Source organism: Narcine bancroftii, chromosome 4, assembly GCF_036971445.1.
Source record: "Narcine bancroftii isolate sNarBan1 chromosome 4, sNarBan1.hap1, whole genome shotgun sequence".
Lineage (NCBI taxonomy): Eukaryota > Metazoa > Chordata > Chondrichthyes > Torpediniformes > Narcinidae > Narcine > Narcine bancroftii.
This window is the reverse complement of record NC_091472.1, coordinates 171,701,530-171,723,586: the sequence shown is the minus strand read 5'-3', so window position 1 is coordinate 171,723,586 and position 22,057 is coordinate 171,701,530. Positions and strand designations below refer to the sequence as shown.

The window sequence follows — 22,057 nt, the reverse complement described above, 5'->3', positions numbered from 1 at the left end:
GAGGCGCCAAGATGCACGGTTTGAGGCGATATCAGCCCACTGGCGGTGGTCAATGTGGCAGGCACCAAGAGATTTCTTTAGGCAGTCCTTGTACCTTTTCTTTGGTGCACCTCTGTCACGGTGGCCAGTGGAGAGCTCGCCATATAACACGATCTTGGGAAGGCGATGGTCCTCCATTCTGGAGACGTGACCCATCCAGCGCAGCTGGATCTTCAGCAGCGTGGACTCGATGCTGTCGACCTCTGCCATCTCGAGTACTTCGACGTTAGGGATGAAAGCGCTCCAATGGATGTTGAGGATGGAGCGGAGACAACGCTGGTGGAAGCGTTCTAGGAGCCGTAGGTGATGCCGGTAGAGGACCCATGATTCGGAGCCGAACAGGAGTGTGGGTATGACAACGGCTCTGTATACGCTTATCTTTGTGAGGTTTTTCAGTTGGTTGTTTTTCCAGACTCTTTTGTGTAGTCTTCCAAAGGCGCTATTTGCCTTGGCGAGTCTGTTGAGTTCCTCAACATGATTATCCAACTGCACGAAAACCAACAAGGTCGGGTCAGATACAGCAATGAGCTCTCTGAACCCTTCTCCATTAAGAATGGCGTGAAGCAAGGCTGTGTTCTCGCACCAACCCTCTTTTCAATCTTCTTCAGCATGATGCTGAACCAAGCCATGAAAGACTTCAACAATGAAGACGCTGTTTACATCCGGTACCGCACGGATGGCAGTCTCTTCAATCTGAGGCGCCTGCAAGCTACACCAAGACACAAGAGAAACTTGTCCGTGAACTACTCTTTGCAGACGATGCCGCTTTAGTTGCCCATTCAGAGCCAGCTCTTCAGCGCTTGACGTCCTGCTTTGCGGAAACTGCCAAAATGTTTGGCCTGGAAGTCAGCCTGAAGAAAACTGAGGTCCTCCATCAGCCAGCTCCCCACCATGACTACCAGCCCCCCCCCACATCTCCATCGGGCACACAAAACTCAAAACGGTCATTTAATATAATCATGGCCAATATACCCCAGGCAGATCTGCGCCAGTTTCTGCTAACCCTCAGTTCCTTAATCTTTCCAACATTTATCTACTTTACCATTAAATTCCATCAGTCACCCATTCTCCACAACTCTTCAGGGTACAGAATTCAGCACCCTCCAAGAAATCTCTCAACATCTATCCTGTCAAACTCCAAACTTGAAAATAAGATCACCTCTCATTCTTAATGAAAATTAGGTCCCTATCTGATCTTATTTTCAGTAACTATTTGTCAAAGTACAATCCTCTCATCCCAGGAATTTGCTTAGTGTACCTCTTTTGCTGTCTCTCAGTATATCCTTTCTTAAAGGAGGGAGTACCAACATTACTCCAGGTGTGGGCTCACCAATAATATCCTGTACAACAGCAACAATAATTCCCCATTTCCATACTCCAACTCTCTTGCAATAAAGGCCAACACACCATTTGCCTTCCTAAACATTTGTTAGTGCTGGACATCCACTTATTATGGTGCAAGAACACGTAGATCCTTATGTATGACATTCATCTGCAATCTTTCTCTATTGAAATCATAATCTGCCTTTAGATTCCTCTTACGAAGTGCACAACCTCTTCATTTTCCCCAGGTCAAACTCCATTTGTCCAGCTGTATTACCCACCTGCCCCACTGATCTACATCCTGTTGTAGTGTAGAGATAATCTCAGCACTACACACCTTCCCAACCTCTTTCGTCATTAACACTAAACAGCCTTTCATCAATGGATGCTTCGGGGAGGCTCTCTTTGCAGGTTCAGTGCTTGCTTGCCAACTGTGAACACAAATTATCAATCAAAAGCAAAGGCATTTCAGAAGTCACCGATCTCCCCACTAAAATCCAAGAAATGTGCCAAATTTAGAAGTCTAGCCAAGCTCTTGTAGTTATCGTCAAAAGGAGGCGTCTTCCACCAAATCACACCGCTCACCCCAATAATTCCCTTGGGAGGCTCAAATGGAAGAATACCAATCACTCACTCCACTGAAAAGACGCTGCTCTCCATACTGCAGGACTGCAAGGGACTAAAATAATGCTGCAGCTGTATAAATTTCTGGTTCGACCCAGTTGAGAATACCGGCTTGGCTAAGGCTCTTGCAGCCTGGAAAAGATCGAATGAGGAAGTGAATTCAGATTCACCAAATCCTTGCCAGAGGGTTTTTTTTTTAAAAAACTAAAATAACAGTAGATACAGTTGCAGGGAGGGAATATTAAGAGTTTATAGAGAGTGCACGCTTCCGCACAGCAGAGTATAGGAAAAGGAGACCTGGCCTTAACATTAGAACGAGGCTAAATGGTGGACGTGAAGAGATTTGAAAATTTAACTTTGGAAACCTGGCAGAGGGGGATCATTGGTAATTCTGTGCTAGGGATTTGAAGCAAAGGAAGGAAGATGGAACCTAGTTACAGATCAACTTCAAGAGGTAAACAAGAAGTAATCTCAAGATGCTGGAGTCTTGTGCACTGTATACAAATACTGGAGAAACTCAGCTTGTTATGGAGCCTCCATAGGAAGTAAAATGCAATCAATGTTTGGAGCCTGGGCTTCATCAGGAATGTTTTGAAATCAAACGCATCAATCAAAACCGGGGGCGGGGGAAGAGTGCGGAAGAAAGGGGAAGGAATGCAGGCTAATGGGTATGGGTTAATACAGAAGTCCAAAAATCCGAACTGCTAAGGGATTGGGTCGGTCCATACTGTCGGGCAGTACTTTTAAAATTCAAATTAAAGAGGAATAAAGAGAAAAATGGGCAATTTTTGATAGTTTATTCATTAGCAAATACACCTTACTTCATTTATCAAAACGAGCAGTTTTAAGGAAAAATAAAGCCAACAAGCATGGTTGTTTCTTGCTGCAGTGCAAGTGGGGCACTTATGCATGCAGGCGCACAGAAGCCCACCACATTTTAAAAGTGAGAGTTTTTGAAAAGTCCTCATCCTCTGGTGGTCCAGATTTCTGGACCAACTGTAGGTAGATACTGGTGGGAGAGTAGAAGAGAAAGCTGAGAAATGGTAAGGGGAGTGGGCTGAGGCAGCTCTGACTGGAGAAGGGAAGGGGGTTTGGGAGCTGAAAGAAGGGAGGCAGAGGAATAAGAGTGAACACAAGTTGGAGAAGTTGACATTGATGCTGTCTGGTTAGAGACTGCGGAAACAGAATAGAAGCTGTTCCTCCACTTTGCAGGAGGCCATGGGCAGATGTCAGGTTGGCTGTGGTGTGTGGAATCGAAGTGGTTGGCCACAAGAAGGTCCTTGATGTTAGCAGTGTTCTGCCCTCTTGGCTCTCTGCCCTCTTTCACCCCATCACTTCTCAGTTTCGTTCTATTTTACCCTCCCACCTATTACCCATTAGTCAGTGCTCTTTTCCCCTCTACCTTCTCCAACTTTTTATTCAGGGTGTCTGCCTCATGATGAAGGGCTCAGGCTTCGGCTGCCTTTGGATCCCGATGGATAGTGCGTGATCTGCTGAGTAGTTTCTCAAGCTCATTCGTGCACTGCACAGATCAGCCTTAACCCAAGTGAAAGGCAACATGGGCTTACAGGGCTGAATGGTCAACTTGCACGATCCAAGTTAGTGTTCTGATTAAAAACTTCGCAAACCATCATATGCAATTCCCAAACACCAAAGCGCTATTATCAAACCATCGGAGCTTTCAATTCACAGCCATGCAAATAATAAAAAAATAAAATAAAACGTTTCTCTGATCACAGAAGAAAAGAAAGTCAAGGGCTTGTGATTCATTTATAGCGAGCTACTCCCACACCATTCTTATATCAAAATCACACTGAGGCTGAATCTCACTGCAGAGCCTTCAAGGCATCATCTAGGTTTGGACTAGGTTAGTATAGTAGAACTAGGAGAATGTTTCACCATTGCACTTTCAGCAGACACCTACTGCACTCTCAGATGGAGTCAGAGAACTATGCAAAATGATTAAAATCTGAAACCAAGGCAGAAAACACTCAACGCATCAGTGAACAATCGTGGAAAGAGAAAGAGTCCGCGTTTGGAGTTGAGGTGGTCAACCCCAAACGCGAGCTATCTCTCTTTCCAGACACTGCTTGACCTGCTGAAAGTTCCCAGGATGCCTTTTTAACTCTGACCATGGCCCGGCCAATATTCGTCTCTCAAGGAAACAAAACGTCAGTAATATCTCCATCCTTTCCTAAAAGCAAGCTGTGGGAGTCTGCTGTGCACCAACTGGCGGGCAACCCTTTTACATTACCACACTTCAGAAGGACTTTCTCAGCTCTCCGTGTGCTTTTGAAGTTTTAAAGTTATTAATAGCAGAAGATTAAACAAAAAATCCTTCAGTATTTTTGAAATAAATATCACTGGGGAAAATTATTCGCTTTTGCTGCCATCTCTTATTGTGGATGCAGAAGTTGACAACTTTTGTCTGTTTGGACAGGCCAATAGTGTGGGAAACAGTGAAACAAAACTGAGTAGAGGATGATGAGAATGGAATGATTAATGGAATGCCACTGTTTATTTTACCTTGCCTCCCATGGCAACCAGTAATGAGCTCATCATGCCCATAAAGGTTAAGGATGGTGGAAGCAACATTAATCTCCTATTCAATCCTCTTGGACTGAGGCAGACAATGAATTCTCCAAATGATTCGCACTCCCTTCCCCCACCGATCCTTGCTCCCAAAACAGTCATTGCTAACCCCCTACTGTTGCCCCAGTGTCAATGCTTGGTTCCCTGCTTCAGGCAGAGTCCAAAGAAGCTGCAATACATAAGCTGGTCCATGCACAGCCAAGGATGGCCTCAGACTAATCAGCAGCTGCAGCCAGCTTTTCCCTAGATGGGACAATGAACTGTATTTATTCCTCAGGCTCCTGAGCTGCAAAAGTAAGAGAAAAATCACTCCAGGTTCTTTCTGTGCAGTAAGTGAAAGTACCGAAGGACAAGTCTTGCCATTTCTCTGCTCTTTGACTTTCCCTGCCCAGAGAGAGGAGAGAGTCAGGATATGTGAACCACAAGTGCTGGGGAACGCACTGTAGAGCCAGATTAAGAACACAAGAAATAGGAGCAAAAAGCAGGCCACTTGGCATGTCAAGCCTGTTCTGCCATTCAATGAGAACATGGCTGATTGATGAGGGGAGAATTTAAGAGATATGGGTGGAGATGAGCCTATGTAAAAACCTATCAAACCTTGTGTCACTTCCAATACTTCAATGGGCAGCAACTTCCATAGATTCACTACCCTCTGGGAAAAGCAGTTCCTCCTCATCTGTCCTAAATCTACTTCTTCTGATCTCTCCCACCAATTGAAACAATGGGACCTTTCATAATTTTATAAGTTTCTATAAGATCCCCTCTCCTCCTTCTATAAATTCCACCGTACAGTCCCAGATGACTCAATCTCTCCTCATTGGCTAACCCTGGAATCACTTGGTGAACCTCCTCTGCACCACCTCCAAAGCCAGTACATCCTTCCTCAAGTTAGGAGGCCAGAACTGCACGCAGTCCTCCAGATGCGGCCTCCCCAGTACCTTGTGCAGTTGCAGCACGACTTCCCTGCTCCTCAATTCAATCCCACCAGCAATGAAGGCCAACACTGCATTTGCCTTCTTGATACCCTGCTGCACCTGCAAACCAACCTTTGTGATTCATGCACAAGAACTCCCAGGGCTTTCTGCACAGCAACATGCTGCAATCGCTTGCCATTTAAATTGTAGTCTGATCTTCCATTTTTCCTTCCAAAGTGGGTAACCTCACAATTACCAGCCTTTAAGCTGGTAATGGCTCTTCATTTGAATCAGCTCAACTAACCAAAAAGAAATGCAAATAACAGCAGCAAAACATAAATATTGTCAAATATGTACAGATTACCTCATTAGAAACACACACCTGAAAATAAAGCTAGCCATTGCTGGTTAATGTATATCATTTGCATCAACCATGTCAATAATCTCCTGATTCACCAGTTCATCTTCCTTCCCATCACCAATTAGTCTGCCCACCCCAAGCAAGAAGCATCAAGGTTCAATTCTCCAGACAGGATTGGAGCCAACAACCTTCTTTCCATGCAAACAACTCCACAACAGGCAGCACACGGTCTTGCTCCTTTTAACCTCCATTGCCCCTCAGCATCAAGGAGAGAAGGCAGGAGAATGGGGTTGAGGGGAAAACTGCACCAGCCATGAATTGAATGCTGAGGCAGGCTCAATGGGCTGAATAGCCTAATTCTGCTCCTACATCATAGCAAGATTTCACGCCTAGAAACTTTAAGCCCCGCTAACAAGTGCGGTAAGACTCAGTATCTCTACAAATAAATCAACTCAGCTAGGATTAATGGATGCAGCCCCATATGAATGCTTATATTGCTCTTACAGTGAAGCTGTCAAGGTAGCTTTGTACAGAAACAATGCTGACAGCAGAAACACAGGTTATCAACCCACCTCTTGTTACAACCCCTCCAACTACTGTCAACAGCATGCCTAATTTTTAAAAAAGGTCCCAAGCACCCGAGACATTTCCCACACTTGAGGCTACAACTGGAGCCAGATTCCTCCCTCACCAAAAGGAATTTGCTGTCCTCCAGGCTGAATTTAGGAAAGTGGCAGGAAACCAAGCAAATCAAGGATTATCCTACAGAGTTGCCTCGTCTCAGAGCAGCAACAGAGATTGTTAAGGTGTGAAGTGCTTCCACACTCAGGCTAGAATCAAATGTGTTTCAGGCACACATGAGATGCAAGTGAAGCCAAGACTGACACTGCCATATTTATCAGTTGGGCTCTCAACGAAGCAGACAAAGCACACAAACTCAGAGTAGGAGCAAAGTGAGAGGTGAACGGTGGACCTGGGGGAGAAACAATAAATCATGCAGCCTGCTGTCCAAGTTTAGAGTAGAAAAAGATGTAGATGAGCTGTTTCTTTTCTAAACTTCATTTATTTAAGATTGAATTTTGAGAGCAAACAAAACTTCTTGGGATCAAAATTATAAAGGAAGGACGGCGATTTGAAGGGGGCACTGGCTCCCTGTCACCTTCCCTGGGAAGAGGAGGAATAGGAAAAGAGCAGGGGTTAAAGATTAACAATATGGAAGCCACAGCTGCCACACAATCCTGAGGTGGGGGGGGGGGGTTTACAGTAGTTCTTTGTTGGATCCAGAAGAGCTTTAATGAATCTGGATCTTATTTGCATCACAAGAGCGTGACACATATTTACATGCCCTCTCAGTCTAGAAATAGCCTCATGCTGGGAATGAAGCATTGGAGCAAGTCAGGTACCACAATGCAAGTAATACACCTGGAGGCTTTGAAATGCAAATGCAAGGGTTTGGCTGTAATGGGAAGTCATACACGTGATCAAGGCTCACACTCGTAAAAACATGCGGAAACCATGACTCGAAAGTGTCAATAGTCAAGGTGGGAATTGAAAAGAAAATTGACAGCAACATAATTGCATTTCTGGAGAACAAAGAAGGGAAGAAGACGCTGGAAACAAATGCAAAGTTCCATGGGTGTAGAAGTGAAAGCAAGCATCACCACACTACAGATCAATGGAATGCAGGGTGAAAAGAGATTGAACACTTTCATGTTACTCACAGGCTAGTGATTTGCTTTATATCCTATTTGAAAGCTCAGCCAAACAGTAACTTGTCCCGAGGCTAAATGGCAAGTGGAAATTTCCATTCCGAGACAGGTCCCAGACCCCAATTCTAAACAGCACCGAGATGGGCTTGAAATTAAAGTAACTCCGTGAAAGAGATGCCAGCTTGCACAGCTGAGCCCTGAATAAAACAGCACTCTGCAACATCAAAAGAAATAAAAAGAATGCAGTAATCCTTATTTATGAATTCCAGAATCCAATTTCCTCTGCTGTCTTTCAAGTTGCCTCCAACAATAACTGCCTGGGTCCAAATAAAACAGAGTCTTGTCTGAAGCAACATCAGGCTTGCCCAGCATCATCCCAAGTTGGTCCCCCAACAGAACTTGGAGCATCTGCCTGCTTACACACAAGGGGCAAAACCCTGCAATGTTGCTCCAGGTGGAACCCAGCGTTCCTTGCCCTGTCCGAACCAAGAAAGGCAAAAATGTGCCAGTGGGCAACCAAAGGAAATAAAACCAAGCTCAACTCCATGCAAGAGCTACTGGGCCCAAAATGTAAGAGGTGGAGGGGGAAAATGGTAATTACAAGGGGGTTGATGGAACGCACACACTCATGTAATTTGAGAGCAAGCCTGGTCAGACATGGTGGGGGGGGGGGGGGGGGGGGTTGGGGAGAAAGAGGGCAGCAGCAAATGTGAGAGTGGCAGTTAGCATAGCAGTTAGTGTGACGCTATCCTGCGCCAACAACCAGGGTTCACATCCTCCCAGTGTCTGCAGGGTTTCCCCTGGGTGCCTCCCTCCAAAACATAGGATAATTTGGGTGTAATTGGGTGGTATGTTCCAAAGAAAAATTAAAGTGGGGAGAAGCAATACAAAACAAACACAAGCCAGTCGGGCCAAACGAGGACCTCCAGTGCTGCAAATTCTGGGTGAAGGAAGTCCCATCCAATCAGCAGCAAAACATTCAATCGTGCATATTCCATCCAGGTAACAACAGGACCCCAGTCTCCTCTCCGCCACCCATCCCTATCCCGTGGCACGCAAGTGGAACACCAGTGCCACTGCTGGCAGGATGAGCAAAGGGGGCCACCTCGGCACTGTGGGTTGTTTAAGAGACTGCGAGCTGATCTTTCCATTCGGACTGCAGTGTCAGCCACCATCGTGATCTGAACACCGAGTCACAACAGCACAAAGTGAGAAACCCAAAGCTCTGCACCACAACCTATATATAGTTCTGAGCCAGGAACATTCTGTGTGTCATTAACTCTCAGGTTGACAGCACTGTCATCAGGATTTTAGTTAAAATACAACAGTGATCAAGGATAATTTTTGTACACTTTAGCCAAATGAAACATGAACAGATACAAATTTCTATAACTCAAGACTTTGCCCTTCCGAAACCGGAGCAGAGCCTGAACGAGCGCGAATAGCCACACACAAAAGGAGCCACATTAACATTGTGTCAACAGGCCAGTTCTATCACATCACCAGACTGTGATCATTCTGGAGCAGTGAGGCCAAACAAAAATAGGAGAGGAGTCAAAATTGTAACCAAGGAATCTGTGGCAGGAATGAAGTCAACAAAGAGTCATTACACCCCTCTCCCCAAACAAAATTCAGCTTGGGATCCTTTTCATGGCAAGTGGGGAGGGGCAGAGGGATCCTTACAATTCAAGGGACCAACCCTGGGGCCAAGGGAAACTGGTCTTAAGTTGATGCTCAGTGGATTTCATTCACCAGACAGTGCGAGTGGGAGAGAATAAAGAAAACTCCTTTAAACCCATTGAATAAAAGCAGCGATTCAGAGAATGACTATAATGACCACAAACAAGCTCAGGTGCAGCATCAGGACACAATCTAATGAAAAAAATCTGCAAAGTCAAAGAGAGCAGTCTTCAGTCATGGGCACTTGACCAGAACAGGGAAAGACTGAAGGTCAACACAAAAGTAGTAGCTAGGTTAGGTGAGTAGGCAAGGGGCTGGCAGATGGAGTACAATGTTGGTAAATATGAGGTTATTCACTGAAGCAAAAATGGAAGATCAGACTATTTAAATAGAAAGTGGTTGCAGCATGCTGTCATTCAGAAGGACTGAATTGCAAAAGGTTGTTTTGGAGGTGCAGGAGGCGATCAAGAAGGCCAATGCAACATTGGCCTTCATTGTTAGATTGAATTTAGGAGCAGGGAGGTTATGCTGCAACTGTACAAGGTACTGAGGAGGCCACATCAGGAGTACTGTGTGCAGTTCTGGTCTCCTTACTTGAGGAAGGATGTACTGGCTTTGGAGGCCGGGTAGAGGAGGTTCACCAGGTTCTTTCCAGAGATGAGGGGATTAGTCTATGAGGAAAGATTGTGTCTGTACTTGCTGGAATTTAGAAGAATGAGAGGGAATCTTATGGAAAATTACAAAATTATAAAAGGCCCAAGATAAAGGTAGGCAAGTTATTTCCACTGGTGGGGGGGGAACAGGAACTAAGGGTCATAGCCTCAAGATCCAGGTAATAGATTTAGAGCGGAGATGAGGGTGGTGAATCTGTGGAATTCACTTCCTATTGAGGCAGTGGATGTGACTTCAGTGAATATATTTGACAAGGTTGGATAGATTTTTACATAGTATGGGAAATAAGGGATATGAGGAAAAGGCAGGTAGGTGGAGATGAGCCAATCATCAGATCAGCCATGATCTCATTGAATGTTGGAGTAGGATTGACAGGCCGGATGGCCGACTCCTGCTCCTATTTCTTATGTACAAACTGAGCTCGCAAAAACCAAAAGCAGTATCAGACCATCACATGTTTAATGACCATGATCAGGCATGTGAGTGAGGTCAAAAAGAGGGAAAAGATCTGAGCGCTTGCACGAGTTATACAGTGAGGGTCATGGGGGGGGGTTGGGGGACAGCACCCTCATTTGATCAATTTTTTGAAAATGTACACACAAAATTACCAGTTTCAAGTCATAAAAAACTAGTCATTTTAAACAAAATAGTGTTTTGTGTTTTTTTTTTACAGTGAGCACAGTATATCAGACAGACACTACCATCTGTACCCAGACTCCAAGCCTCTTCCAGATCACCAGGCAGTACCTGCTTGACCTATGCTCAAACCAGTGTCTGGTTCGCCTGACCCCAAGCAATACTTGCCCATAACCACCACGCAGCATGTCAAGCAGCGTCCTTGCCCAATCCCCAAGTAGTAACCCCTACCCAACCTGTGCCCAGTCACCAGGCAGCACCACTGCCCAATCCCCAGGCATTAACTATCATCCCTTCATCAGATCTCTAAATAGTACCATCCCGCCCTGCACAGAGATGCAGTGGATTCTGCAACCCTCATCTTCTCTTCTCTCTCCTCTTTCTGGAAGGCAAGGGGCTCCTTTCATGGGACAGCTATCCCCTTCCTTGCCTCACCATCCATTCACAGGTCAGCTCCCCAGTGCCATAAAGCGGGGTCAGGATTTCCCCCTCACAAATCGCTGCAGCTTGAACTTCAGTTAAGGCGGCCTCAAAATGCTGCAGTTACCGACCGGGTCAGAGCCGCTACTTCTGCAGCCTCAGAGGTCGATACTGGGCGACCCAGCCCCGCAGCTGGGTGCGCCTGCACATGTACAGCCCATCCCACCAGTGTGTCATCAATCTAAACAATGATGAAGAAAGGGAGCACCGAGCGGGCAACTGGACAGTCAGTCACAGTTGTAGAGGCAACAGTGCTAGCGAGCGAAGGGGTAAAAAAAAAATACAGAACTCAATTTAAAAATGTGGAAAATCAATTTTAAAAACACTGAAATCTGCAGAAACCACATGCCCAAATTAAACAGTCACTTCAGAGCCTCCAACCAAAAATAGAGGCCACTCTCAATCTTCTGCAGCAAAAGCTGACATGTGGAGTTTTGATGCACTGAAGAGCCAAGTAAATCTAAGTTGTCATACTGGCAAATAGAACTCCATGTGAATGTGCAAGTGTGCACCACATTATCACAACAACTCTACAGGTGCATCATCAAAAGCAAACCTGCTGGATGCAGAACAGCAGGGTACAGGAGCTGCTCACCTCAAAATGGGAAGCTACAGAAGGCAGCAAAAGGAACACAGAACGCATCTCAAACTTCACTCCATCTCCCATTGCCGAGGAAAGGCAGCCAACATTCTAAAAGACCATGGCACCCTGGACACACACTCATTACCCTCTTCCCATCAGGAAGGAGGAGAAGAGTGTGAAATCACACACCAACAGGCTTAAAAACAGTTTCATTCCTGCAGCCATCAGGCTCCTGAATGAGCCCCACAACAGTGTTGGCTTTACTTGGCTCGAATTGATCATTTCATTACACTCCAATACTCTTCAATTATTCTCTTTACACAGTTGTATGAAAGTGAGATAAGGTGTTATTCTTCCTGAAAAAGAACCCTTTTCACTGACGAGCCTTTCCTCCCCCACCCCCACCCCCCCCCCCCCCCCCTCCACCCACCACCATTTACAGCACTTAGGATGTCATTTTAGATTTGCTTGTCAAGGCATGAAAGGCAAAAATAGAGATCAGGATAAATTACTTCAATGCAATCCTGGCTCCATGTACTTCACTATTGCCAATCATCCCAACTGCTGATTTGCCTCAAACATCAAAATTTACTCCCTCAACATTCTTCTCAAACAGTTCTTAAAAAGACATTTTGCTTAGTCTTCTGGATCTGTTGTTCCATCGTTGCTTCACATGGTTTGGGACACAAGTTAAAGGCTCCACAAATTCAATATTTATGCTGTGGATATTCTACACCACTCTTTGGCTGACTCCCCCTTGGACTCTGCTCAAAGTTTATGGACCCCTTTCCCTGTGAAGCAGACAAGTTTAGTTGATTTTTTTTCCATGCTTCTCTCCTACCGACTACAGAAAAAATATTTATGTTACACAAGGAGAAAAGAAAACAAGGCTTTTACTTAAAGGTGTTGAAGCCCCCATAAGGCCTCTGGTGAGAATGGCTGCTCTGCTCTCAGATGGTACCATGGCAGAGCTGGTTTTGTTGCTACTTCCCAGTTCCAGTGACCTGGGTTCAAGCATACCCGCTGGTGCCAACTGCCTCTCCCATGACTCGAGTTTCTTCCAGGTGTTCCCATTCCTCCCCTCAGCACCCCATAAGACATGTTGATCGACAGGTTACTTTACTCCTGGTGTAATGGCTGGTAGGAAAATCCAGGTGGAGTTCATGGACATGTAAACAAAAATTACAGGGAAACAAGATGAGAAAATAGCAACAATGGGATAAGTCAGCTAGCTTCAAGACCATTGGAGATGTGAAACTCAGGTGTTTCATGAGTGAATAAAGAGAGCCCACAATTCAAACGAAAAAATGTTTGCCCACTTACAACTTAACATTATGACAATAGGTCATCACAGTGACATTCATGGGACCGGCTGCCACAACCTATTAGTTTCAATAATGACACTTCATTGAGGCATCCTAAATACTTGGCAACCAAAGTCCCAAAAGATGACATACAACTGCACTTTCTCCTATAATGCACTTCCTTTCAAATAATAGGACATTCATCACTTCGCCCCCCCCCCCCCCCCCCACCCACCCCCCATCATTGCTTCACTCTGGTAGCGAAACTCTGGCTTGTACTAATGTCTGTAAGTATCAGTTCAGGGGTGAGGAACCAGCTCTCAGTGACTTGGTGAAATGGGACACACCTCACCCATTACCAGTGCTGCCTACCAACACTTCAGTTGAAGTGGCAAGTCCAGTCTGTACAACCAATTTTTTAATTCCGTGTTTCAGAAAACCCATTTAGATTCCATCTGGTTTAAAAGAAACTAGAAACAGTAAAACTCCTGGTATCCAGCACTTATGGTGATCGGTAGATGCTAGATAAGTGAATTTTCCAGTTGCTTGAGGTTGTGTATTGTGCGATTGATGAACCAACTACAAAGGGTGCCAATTTTAAATTTCCTTACATTTTATCTATTTATTTTCCACGACTTTTTGCAGGTTTCTTGAATTTCAGGTAACTGAGTTTTAACTGTACTAAACTAGCCAACCTGAAAAGACCATCAGAAGAGTATGAAGGGCAGTTCAGATTAGGCTCAACTAGTATAATGCAGAAATACAGCCAAGCTTTAAAAGGTCAAGACACTATTTCATAAATCCTTCCCCAAAAGTGGCAACAGAGGTAGACAAGGTGTTGAAGACGCACTTGCCTTCATCAGTTAGGAGCATGGAGCACAGGAGCAGAAACATCACATTACAGTGATAGAAGACTTCTGCAAGATCACCACGAGAGTAGTGTGTACACTTCTGGATGCCTTGCTGTAGGAAGAATATCATTACTTTGAAACAGGTGCAGTCAAGATTCACAAAGCTGAGATCCAGTAGGCAGGGCTGCCCATTGTCCCCAGCGATTCTAGCTATTGAACCACTGGCAGAAACCATCCAACGGGATCCAGACAAAGGGGTTCAAAGTGGGCCAGGAGGAGGAGCATAAAATTAATTTATTCACAGATGATGTGTTAGTATATTTGACCAACTCGGCCCGGGGAGGGGGGTCCATTGGCCAGGCTGACTACCACACTGGATATCAGATAAATCTGGATAAGAGTGAAATTATGCCCTTGACAAAGGGAGATTACAGAGAATACCAACAAGGGAGTCCATTTAAATGGCCGCAAGAGGGCATTAAATATTTGGGGATAAAAGTAGATAAGGATTTACAGAGTTTATACAAACTCAATTGTTTCCCTTTGCTCCGGAAGATTGTGGAGGACCTTGGCAGAGGGAGAACGACTGCCCATAACTTTGGTGGGCAGAGTTAATTACATTAAAATGGAGATGCCAAGACTACAATATCTATTTCAGTCATTACCCATTCCACTACCCCAGGGCTTCTTTAAGATGCTCAACGGATGGGTCAGAAAATTCCTGTGGAATGGTAAAGTGGCTTGAATCCCCTTGGAAAAGTTGACTTGGGACTCTGGTAGTAATTGCCGGTTTGTAAAAACTATTATTGGGGGGCCCAGTCGAGGTTTATCTCCTCACTCTTTGAGGGGGATGGTACCCCATCCTGGGCACAAACTGGCGTGCACATGAATAAATTGATAAAGAAAACTTATGATCCCATATTAAAACATGCAATTCAGATGTGGCAAACAATAAATCAAAGTATCAGAATAAAGGTGGAGATATCCCCTAAAGCACCCAGAACAATTAATACCCACGGCTCTGGATAAAAAGATCCTGGACAATCCTCCCCATGACTGGGCATTGTGCTCCAGCCCATAACAACCACTTTAGTGCTTTGAAGTTCTAACCCTGTCAACAAGCAATAGCTCTGAAGTCTTAATAAGCAAGTCATCTATTACACTGGACATCAAAGATTTTGCTTCCTAAATACTTTTGGGTATATTTTATAGGCTACTGATCACAAAAATTACCTTCAAATTTTCCTATCATGTACCATTTTTTGTAGATATAATCTATTTTTGTGATTTCCTGTCATATTTTAAGTCTACTTCAAGCCTACCAAACCATGAAGTGCAACGTGTCATTGAAAATTCATTTTCTACATTTGCACGGAATTCTTCCCTGCTGATCTTGGTGCAGTCAGTGACAAACATGGTGAAAAGTTTCGTCAGAACATTGTGATCATGGAAAAGCAGTAACTGAAATCCACCAATGCTGGCCAACTATTGTTGGGCAATGACACCAGAGGTATCAGATGCTGAGTACAAACAAACATCAGTGGCAAAACACTTTTGGTCAGTTGTGTCCGCATCATTATGCGACTAAAGGTGCAAAAGTCAATAAAAGTTGATTTTAATGTTTCTCCAACTTCCTATGTGATTCAGTAAATCTGAAATGATCTTAGTGTTCAGTTTGAAGTTATCACAATCCCCATTTAATCTTCAGGAAACAAACCTTAAAAAAAATTGTTATCCAATGTTATCATTTAATTAGCAGTGTGACAGTCAACCATGGCTGGAGTCAGAGGTGCAGAGATCCTGCTGTCACCAGAGCCATTCTCCCAGCAGGTCACGTTATAGCTAGTCAGACATCACACTCACTCAATGTAACAACGAACGACCAGGTTCAACAACTTTCAAAAACATCTCCAATACAATGGCCAAAAAAACTGCACATTTGTGCTAGTGGAATAGCTGTTTGAAGAGACAAAATTGAAGATATGCCAAATGGCCTCTTTCCATCATAGTGACCCAGTCAATGAAATTCAGAAGAAATGCAAAATGATCAGCATCACATCAGCTATAACGCATCTCGTGCCAGGGTTTTTCAGTGGACTTGGTCAATGCAAAGATTTCTAGCTGGATTACAAATTAAAGCATTGACAAAGACCCTTTGTTACCATGTGCATGGAATGGGAGTCCAGTGAGAAGTTAGTGGCAAACAGTGCAGTTTTGCAAGATTTTAAATATTGTCAATACGTCACAGAACTCATCAGCGGCTTCAAAACACTTATCCGCAATTAACAAGAGCGCATTAAAACAGAGAGGGACTCAAGAGTTGAAGAATAAGCAAACTCAAATACAATTCAATTGGAAGGAAATGAAAAGGAATTAATTATACAAAATCTTCTCCAAGCCAGCCAGGTCCAAAGCAAACATTGCTATGAAATATCACATTGTTCCAGTTCACTTAATGTCATGACAATGGCTCTTTTGAACCAGCAGAGAACCTTAGCATGCTCAGATACTGCTTGCTCTGTATTTTAGCCAGCAGTGGGACTCTGTCTGTCCGGTGGAGCTTGCAATCACCCACTTCAGGTAGGCAACTTGGCCAGCAAGGAAGAGTTTGGTCATAGGACCCATTTCTGTGCTGATGAACTCCCATTTTACACAACGGCTGAAGGTCAGAATGCACCACCACTTTTCCGTTGCCATCCTGAAGTGCACTGATTGCTGCTCTCTTCGCTTCTCTCGCCAAATGCAGCTTTATCTTTACTATATGAAGTACGCTGTTTGATGTGTTGAATTTCTCCAGCCCAGTGATTTTACTACATTATTTAAAGGTCATGTTTCTGAGTAATGTATTTTTTTCCCCCTTGAATATCACAGCTAAAACGGTTACCATGGTTCTCCAGATCAGACATATGCACAAGGGACAATAGCCAAGCTGAGACACCAGAGTCCCCTCACTGCAGGTACACCCTTCCACTGCGCAGACAAACCGGATGAGAACTGACTGAACGTAGGAAAGGGGGGGTGGAAGAGAAGAACAGCTGTAGCATCTGAGAGCACGACTTCCTGCCAGATTGCTAGCAGGGTGGAGAGATCAGAGGCCAAGTGCACAGTACAGGTCCTTCTGTCCACCAAGTCCACGCCAACAACCACTCAATCACGCGAATGTCATTTTTTAATTCTTCACGTATTCCCACATTTTATTACTTATCTACCCGCTAGAATCAATTTACAATGAATAATTACCCACCCAATCTTTGCATCTTTGGAGCAAGGGGAAAAACCAAAGCACCCACAGGAAGCTCACAGACACAGAGAACCAGGATTGAGCCGGGTCACTGAGGCTGTGAGCTTCACCACTGCACCACCCAGGACAGTGCATAGCTTGGAAACACTAGTTTCTCTACAAGGTGCTGACCCAATGCAGTCATCAAACATTGCTCCCTTTGCAGCATCTTAAGAGTGCAGAGCCAGGGTGTTGTACGAGAGAAGGGGGTGGGTAAGGACCAAAAAAGGTAGAACAACAGCCAAGATTTCCCAAACGACTGTAAAGGAGAGGGCTGTTAAATGCATGGTCAGAAAGAGCAGCATCAATATCCTAAGACAATCCTGAGCTCAACGTAGCATCTGTCCACATGAACCTCCCACTGGGGTCTTGGGAGATAAAGTGACGGTGACCTCCTCTCCACATGGAGTCACGATACATCGTGGTCAAAGCTTCCTTGAACAACCCAAATAGTGCTTTTCAGATCAAGCAACCATGAAAAGATCTGGAAAAGAACTTTAACCCAGCCATTCTCAACAGGGGCCCTGCAACACCCCTTCATGCCAGAGCACATTTAAGTAAAAGCCTTATTTTCTTTTTGCCTCACATAAAAAATATTTTTATTTAGTTGGTAGGAGAGGTACTGTACAAACCAAAACTGACGTTTTACAGCAAAGGGAGCCCATAAACTATGAGCAGAATCTTTGGTGGGGGGGGGGGGGGTGCTCAGTGAAAGCTGCTGACATGGGGTGAGTCAATTCCTTCCTTTTGGCAAAGGCCCCAACCTTGGACATTACCCCACTTCATTTTTCAACATGGTACTTACAGACCTGTTTACAAGCTGGGCATGACAATCTACAGTCTAGTGCCAAATAATGATACCTCTTTCATCATCTTGGGTATGCTGATCATTAGTCTATTACAGGGAACTAGACCTTCTGGATTCAGCAATGGTCGACTTCAGCTGGTAAGGTACAACTCAACTGGTTGCTGTACCAGTTGTCTTACTAAAAGCAACAGGCTACTCAAACAGTAACCACAAGTTCCACCCTCGATGGTGGAACAGAGGCCATTGAGGGTGTAGGACACTTTTGCGAGGCTGTTTGATAGATGAGCAAATCATTCAGGGCTCCTACAAGCCCACGGTGACCAAGTTAGCCAACAATATTTCAGCAGACTCAAAGAATTACCACACGGGTGTAACATTGGGATCCCTAAGGGCCAACAGCTCTTTCGGGCAGGGGAGCTCAGTGCAAACGCTACAACAGGCTGTAACCATTTTGAAAGAGCTCTTGGGGAATATCACGAAAGCGGGGCCCTGGGAAATCTTCTCCCTTGCCCCATTCAAGAATTGCAAGGGAATACGCAAACCCAAAGTCTTACCTTTGGCTGTGCTCTGCGTGGAAAAGCACCTTGGGATCAATCTGTACAAGACAGAAACAGATCAGATTAAATCACCTGGACCACAAGAATAAAGTTTGGGGGGGGGGGGGGGGAAGGAGGAGAGAAAAACAATAATAATTCTCCTGAAGATAATTCCAAAAGAAACTGCAAAACCCTTGTCAGAAAATAAGTAGAAATATAGTACAGTAAAACCCCATTATCCAGAATTCAAGCAACCTGCAAAAAAATCGTGGAAAATAAATAGGTTAAAATGGAAGTTTAAAATTGACATGCCTCACTGTTCGCCAATCACACAACCTTGAGCAACCGGAAAACTCATTTAACCTGCATCTATCAATCCACTTAGTTGCGGATATCAGGGATCTTACTGTATTATTGAAAAGCTATTCTGAACAAATTCCTTGCTCATGTAATCTGATGTCAACTGAATGTAGAATCTTCTGAAATGGAAAACAGACAGCCCCAGATAGAAGAATGGCGCCAACCACTCCCATCACCCTCCAACTTGTGCGCATTTCAGAGAAGCAATCTACACTGATTTGCACACTGTAGAACGGTCTCAGGACTATTCGAGCACTTCTCCTCCGGGCAGTAACTCATCTTTATAGAAACGTGGAACACTACAGCGCAATACAGGCCCTGCGGCCTTCAATGCTGAGTCATCCCAATAAGTACTAAACACCCCCTACCCCAGAACCCTCTATTTTACTTTCATGTGTCTTGAGAGTCTCTTAAATGCCCCTAACGTTTTAGCCTCCACCACCATCCCTGACAATGCATTCCAGACAGCCACAACTTACCCCAATGTCTCCCCTCCTGTCATTTTGTACATTATGTCCTCTGGTGTTTGCTATTCCTGCCCTGGCAAACAGGTGCTGGCTGTCTACCCTATCTATGCCTCTCATAATCTTGAAGACCTCTATCAAGACTCCTTTCATCCTTCTACACACAAAGAGAAAAGTCTCAGTTCTAATAACTTTGCCTCAAAACCTTTTTTCCAATCCAGGCAACATCCAGGTAAATCTCCTCTACACCCTCTCCATAGCTTCCACGTCCATCCTATAGGAGGTGACCAGAACTAAACACAATACTCCAAGTGGTCTTACCAGAGATGTGTAGTAGTGTTGCAACATGACCTCTCCAGAACTCAATCCCCCTATTAAAGAAGCCCAGTATCCCATAGGCCTTCTTAACTATCCTATCATCCTGCGTGGCGACCTTGAGGAATGTAGGATTTGAACCCCAAGGTCCCTCTGTTTATTCACACATCCGACCATTAACTCGATACTCTGCCTTCTGGTTTGTCCTTCAAAATGCATCACCTCACACTTATCCGGACTGAACTCCATCTGCCACTTTTCTTCCCAATTCTGCATCCTGTCTTTATCCTCGTATAACATTTGACAACCTTCGTGTCATCCGCAAACTTACTGACTCATCCTTCCGCCTCTTCCCACCTTGCACCTAATTTTCATGGGGTACAATGAACTGAAAGAGGAGACAAACTTCTAAAAATCTACCATCTTTTCCCCAGTTTCTGGAATTGCAGGCTGAAAGTCTTGCATGGCACCCTTGGAGTGAATGGTACCCTTGGGAGTGAATGGTACCCTTGGGAGTGAATGGTACCCTTGGGAGTGAATGGTACCCTTGGGAGTGAATGGTACCTTGGGAGTGAATGGTACCTTGGGAGTGAATGGTACCCTTGGGAGTGAATGGTACTGGACCACAGAACTTGCCTTCTGATCATCCAACGCAGAGAAGTTTTTAAAGTATCATCACGCTTGGGTTCCAAGAACCAATCATCACCCAAAACTGGAGAAAGTTACACTGTCTGGTTAATTAGCTACTGTTCTTAAATTTTAAGATCATGGCAAGAATTAGTTCATTTGTAAGGAGCTGAACTAAAATGCAGGAATTGTCAGATCACAGACTGCTATACTACAGCGCAACCTGTATAACAAGGATACACTGAAATTGACAAATCCATGCAATCACATCCATGGCAACTTTTGGTAGATCAAAATTCACACACCCAGTCCCCATATCCTTACATCTTTCTTCACTTCTCTATGTCTATAATGCTCCCTTCGGAATGAAATGGCTCTGCTTTAACACAATGTGAATGCTGCAAGTGAATGTATTGTATACGCTGCTCTTCAGATCCAGTGACTATAAATGACACCACAGGGTCAACATTACAACGGCCAACATTCAATGTGTACTTCAGTTTTCCCCAAAACACGTGGGGGAAAACTGGATTTCCCCGAGGAAACCTGTGCAGTTCCAAGCAGAAAAGGTAAACTCCAGAAAGGATCCAAGGTCCAGAATGAACAAGGTCTCTGGAGCCACTAACTGCTGCCCAAAGGCCCTGGTGCTGAGGCCAGGAATGGACCAGAATTCGTAAAAGGAATTCACTGGAATCAGGAGTTTCAAACCCAAAGAGAAAAAAAATGCACCTTGGCAAAGTACTTTCATTGAGTTGGTCAACGCAGAGCAATGCATGCAGTATACCTCTCACTGCCATAGGGAGAGGACCAAGTGATCCAAAATCCCACTAACACAGGGTGTCCGGTAACAGTTGTCCACTGGGCCCTTTAAACAACTGACATGTGCTCTGACCCAAACTTACACTGACCAGAGATGTTCTGGGATCAACTGTTGACCTTAATCACTTACTTTTAGCAACCCTAGGCAATGGTTGTCAGATGATCCAGTCTGCTAAGGTACCATAGCTCTTCCAAATGAAAAACCAAATCCCGGTGAATACTGTTCACACAAGGCACTTTTTTTTTTTTTTTTTTACAAGTCAAGCTATCCCTCACTTGAACAATCAACATGTAGGTAACGTGTCTGGTCCTGTCAAGTTTCATAGATGGCTCCATACAGCCTTTTTATGCATTCCTAAAGTTGAGCATCAAGAATTTCCTACTTGAAGTAAGAAATTCTTGACCACTTTCCAATTTATAGAATCACTACCAATTGATGCAAGGCACATTTTCAGCCAAGTCTGGGATGATCAAAGTGATGAACCTTGCTAACTTATTTCTCCCCCATATAGGTAGATGGCACAGATTGGAAAGGTCCCCTGGTGTGTTAGGTTTGTTGCACTTAAGCAGGTCAGCAACTGAAACATTACCCTTGGCTGCTGAAGTTCAAATAGCCATTCAGATGCCCACACATTTCCTCATTGTTCAATCAGATCACAAATGATCCGTAACTCCATTCAGGTGTCCCCATCTCTGCTGCTCCTCCTCACACCACCTCGATTACAAAACTCTTCAATCTTGGCTTCAAAAGAGCCCCAAATTACTTCAATTTTTTTTTAAGCAGAAAATTTCCTGACTCACAAAACTTATTATTCCTTAAGTGGAGACACAAGCTTCAGAGGTTAAGCATGACAAAACTAGAGTATGGTTTGAGGGTGAAAGGAGAACAGTTTAAAGTGGACATTAGGGGGAACATCTTCACGTGAATGCTGGGAGTGTGGAACAAGATGTCAGCTGAATTTGTATATGCAGGTTCAATTCAGCCATTGAAGAAAAATTTGGACAGGTCCATGGATGGGAGGGGTATGGTCTGGGTGTAGATCAGTGGGACTAGGAAGATTAATAATTCGGCAAAGACTA

The 22,057-nt window shown here is 44.4% G+C and overlaps 1 protein-coding gene across 12 annotated transcripts in view; it reads right to left on the bottom strand.

Annotated features, from left to right (window-relative positions):
- LOC138761221 (RNA-binding protein Musashi homolog 1-like) overlaps positions 1-22,057 on the bottom strand; it is a 185,342-nt gene that overhangs the window by 153,515 nt on the left and 9,770 nt on the right. For 11 of the 12 annotated variants that reach the window (XM_069932998.1, XM_069932997.1, XM_069932996.1 and 8 more), the window contains one exon: positions 18,411-18,451. In XM_069932998.1, coding sequence (XP_069789099.1) covers positions 18,411-18,451 — 41 coding nt within the window. Of the gene's footprint in view, positions 1-18,410; positions 18,452-22,057 lie in introns of those variants that run through there. The other variant, XM_069933003.1, reaches the window with a different exon arrangement.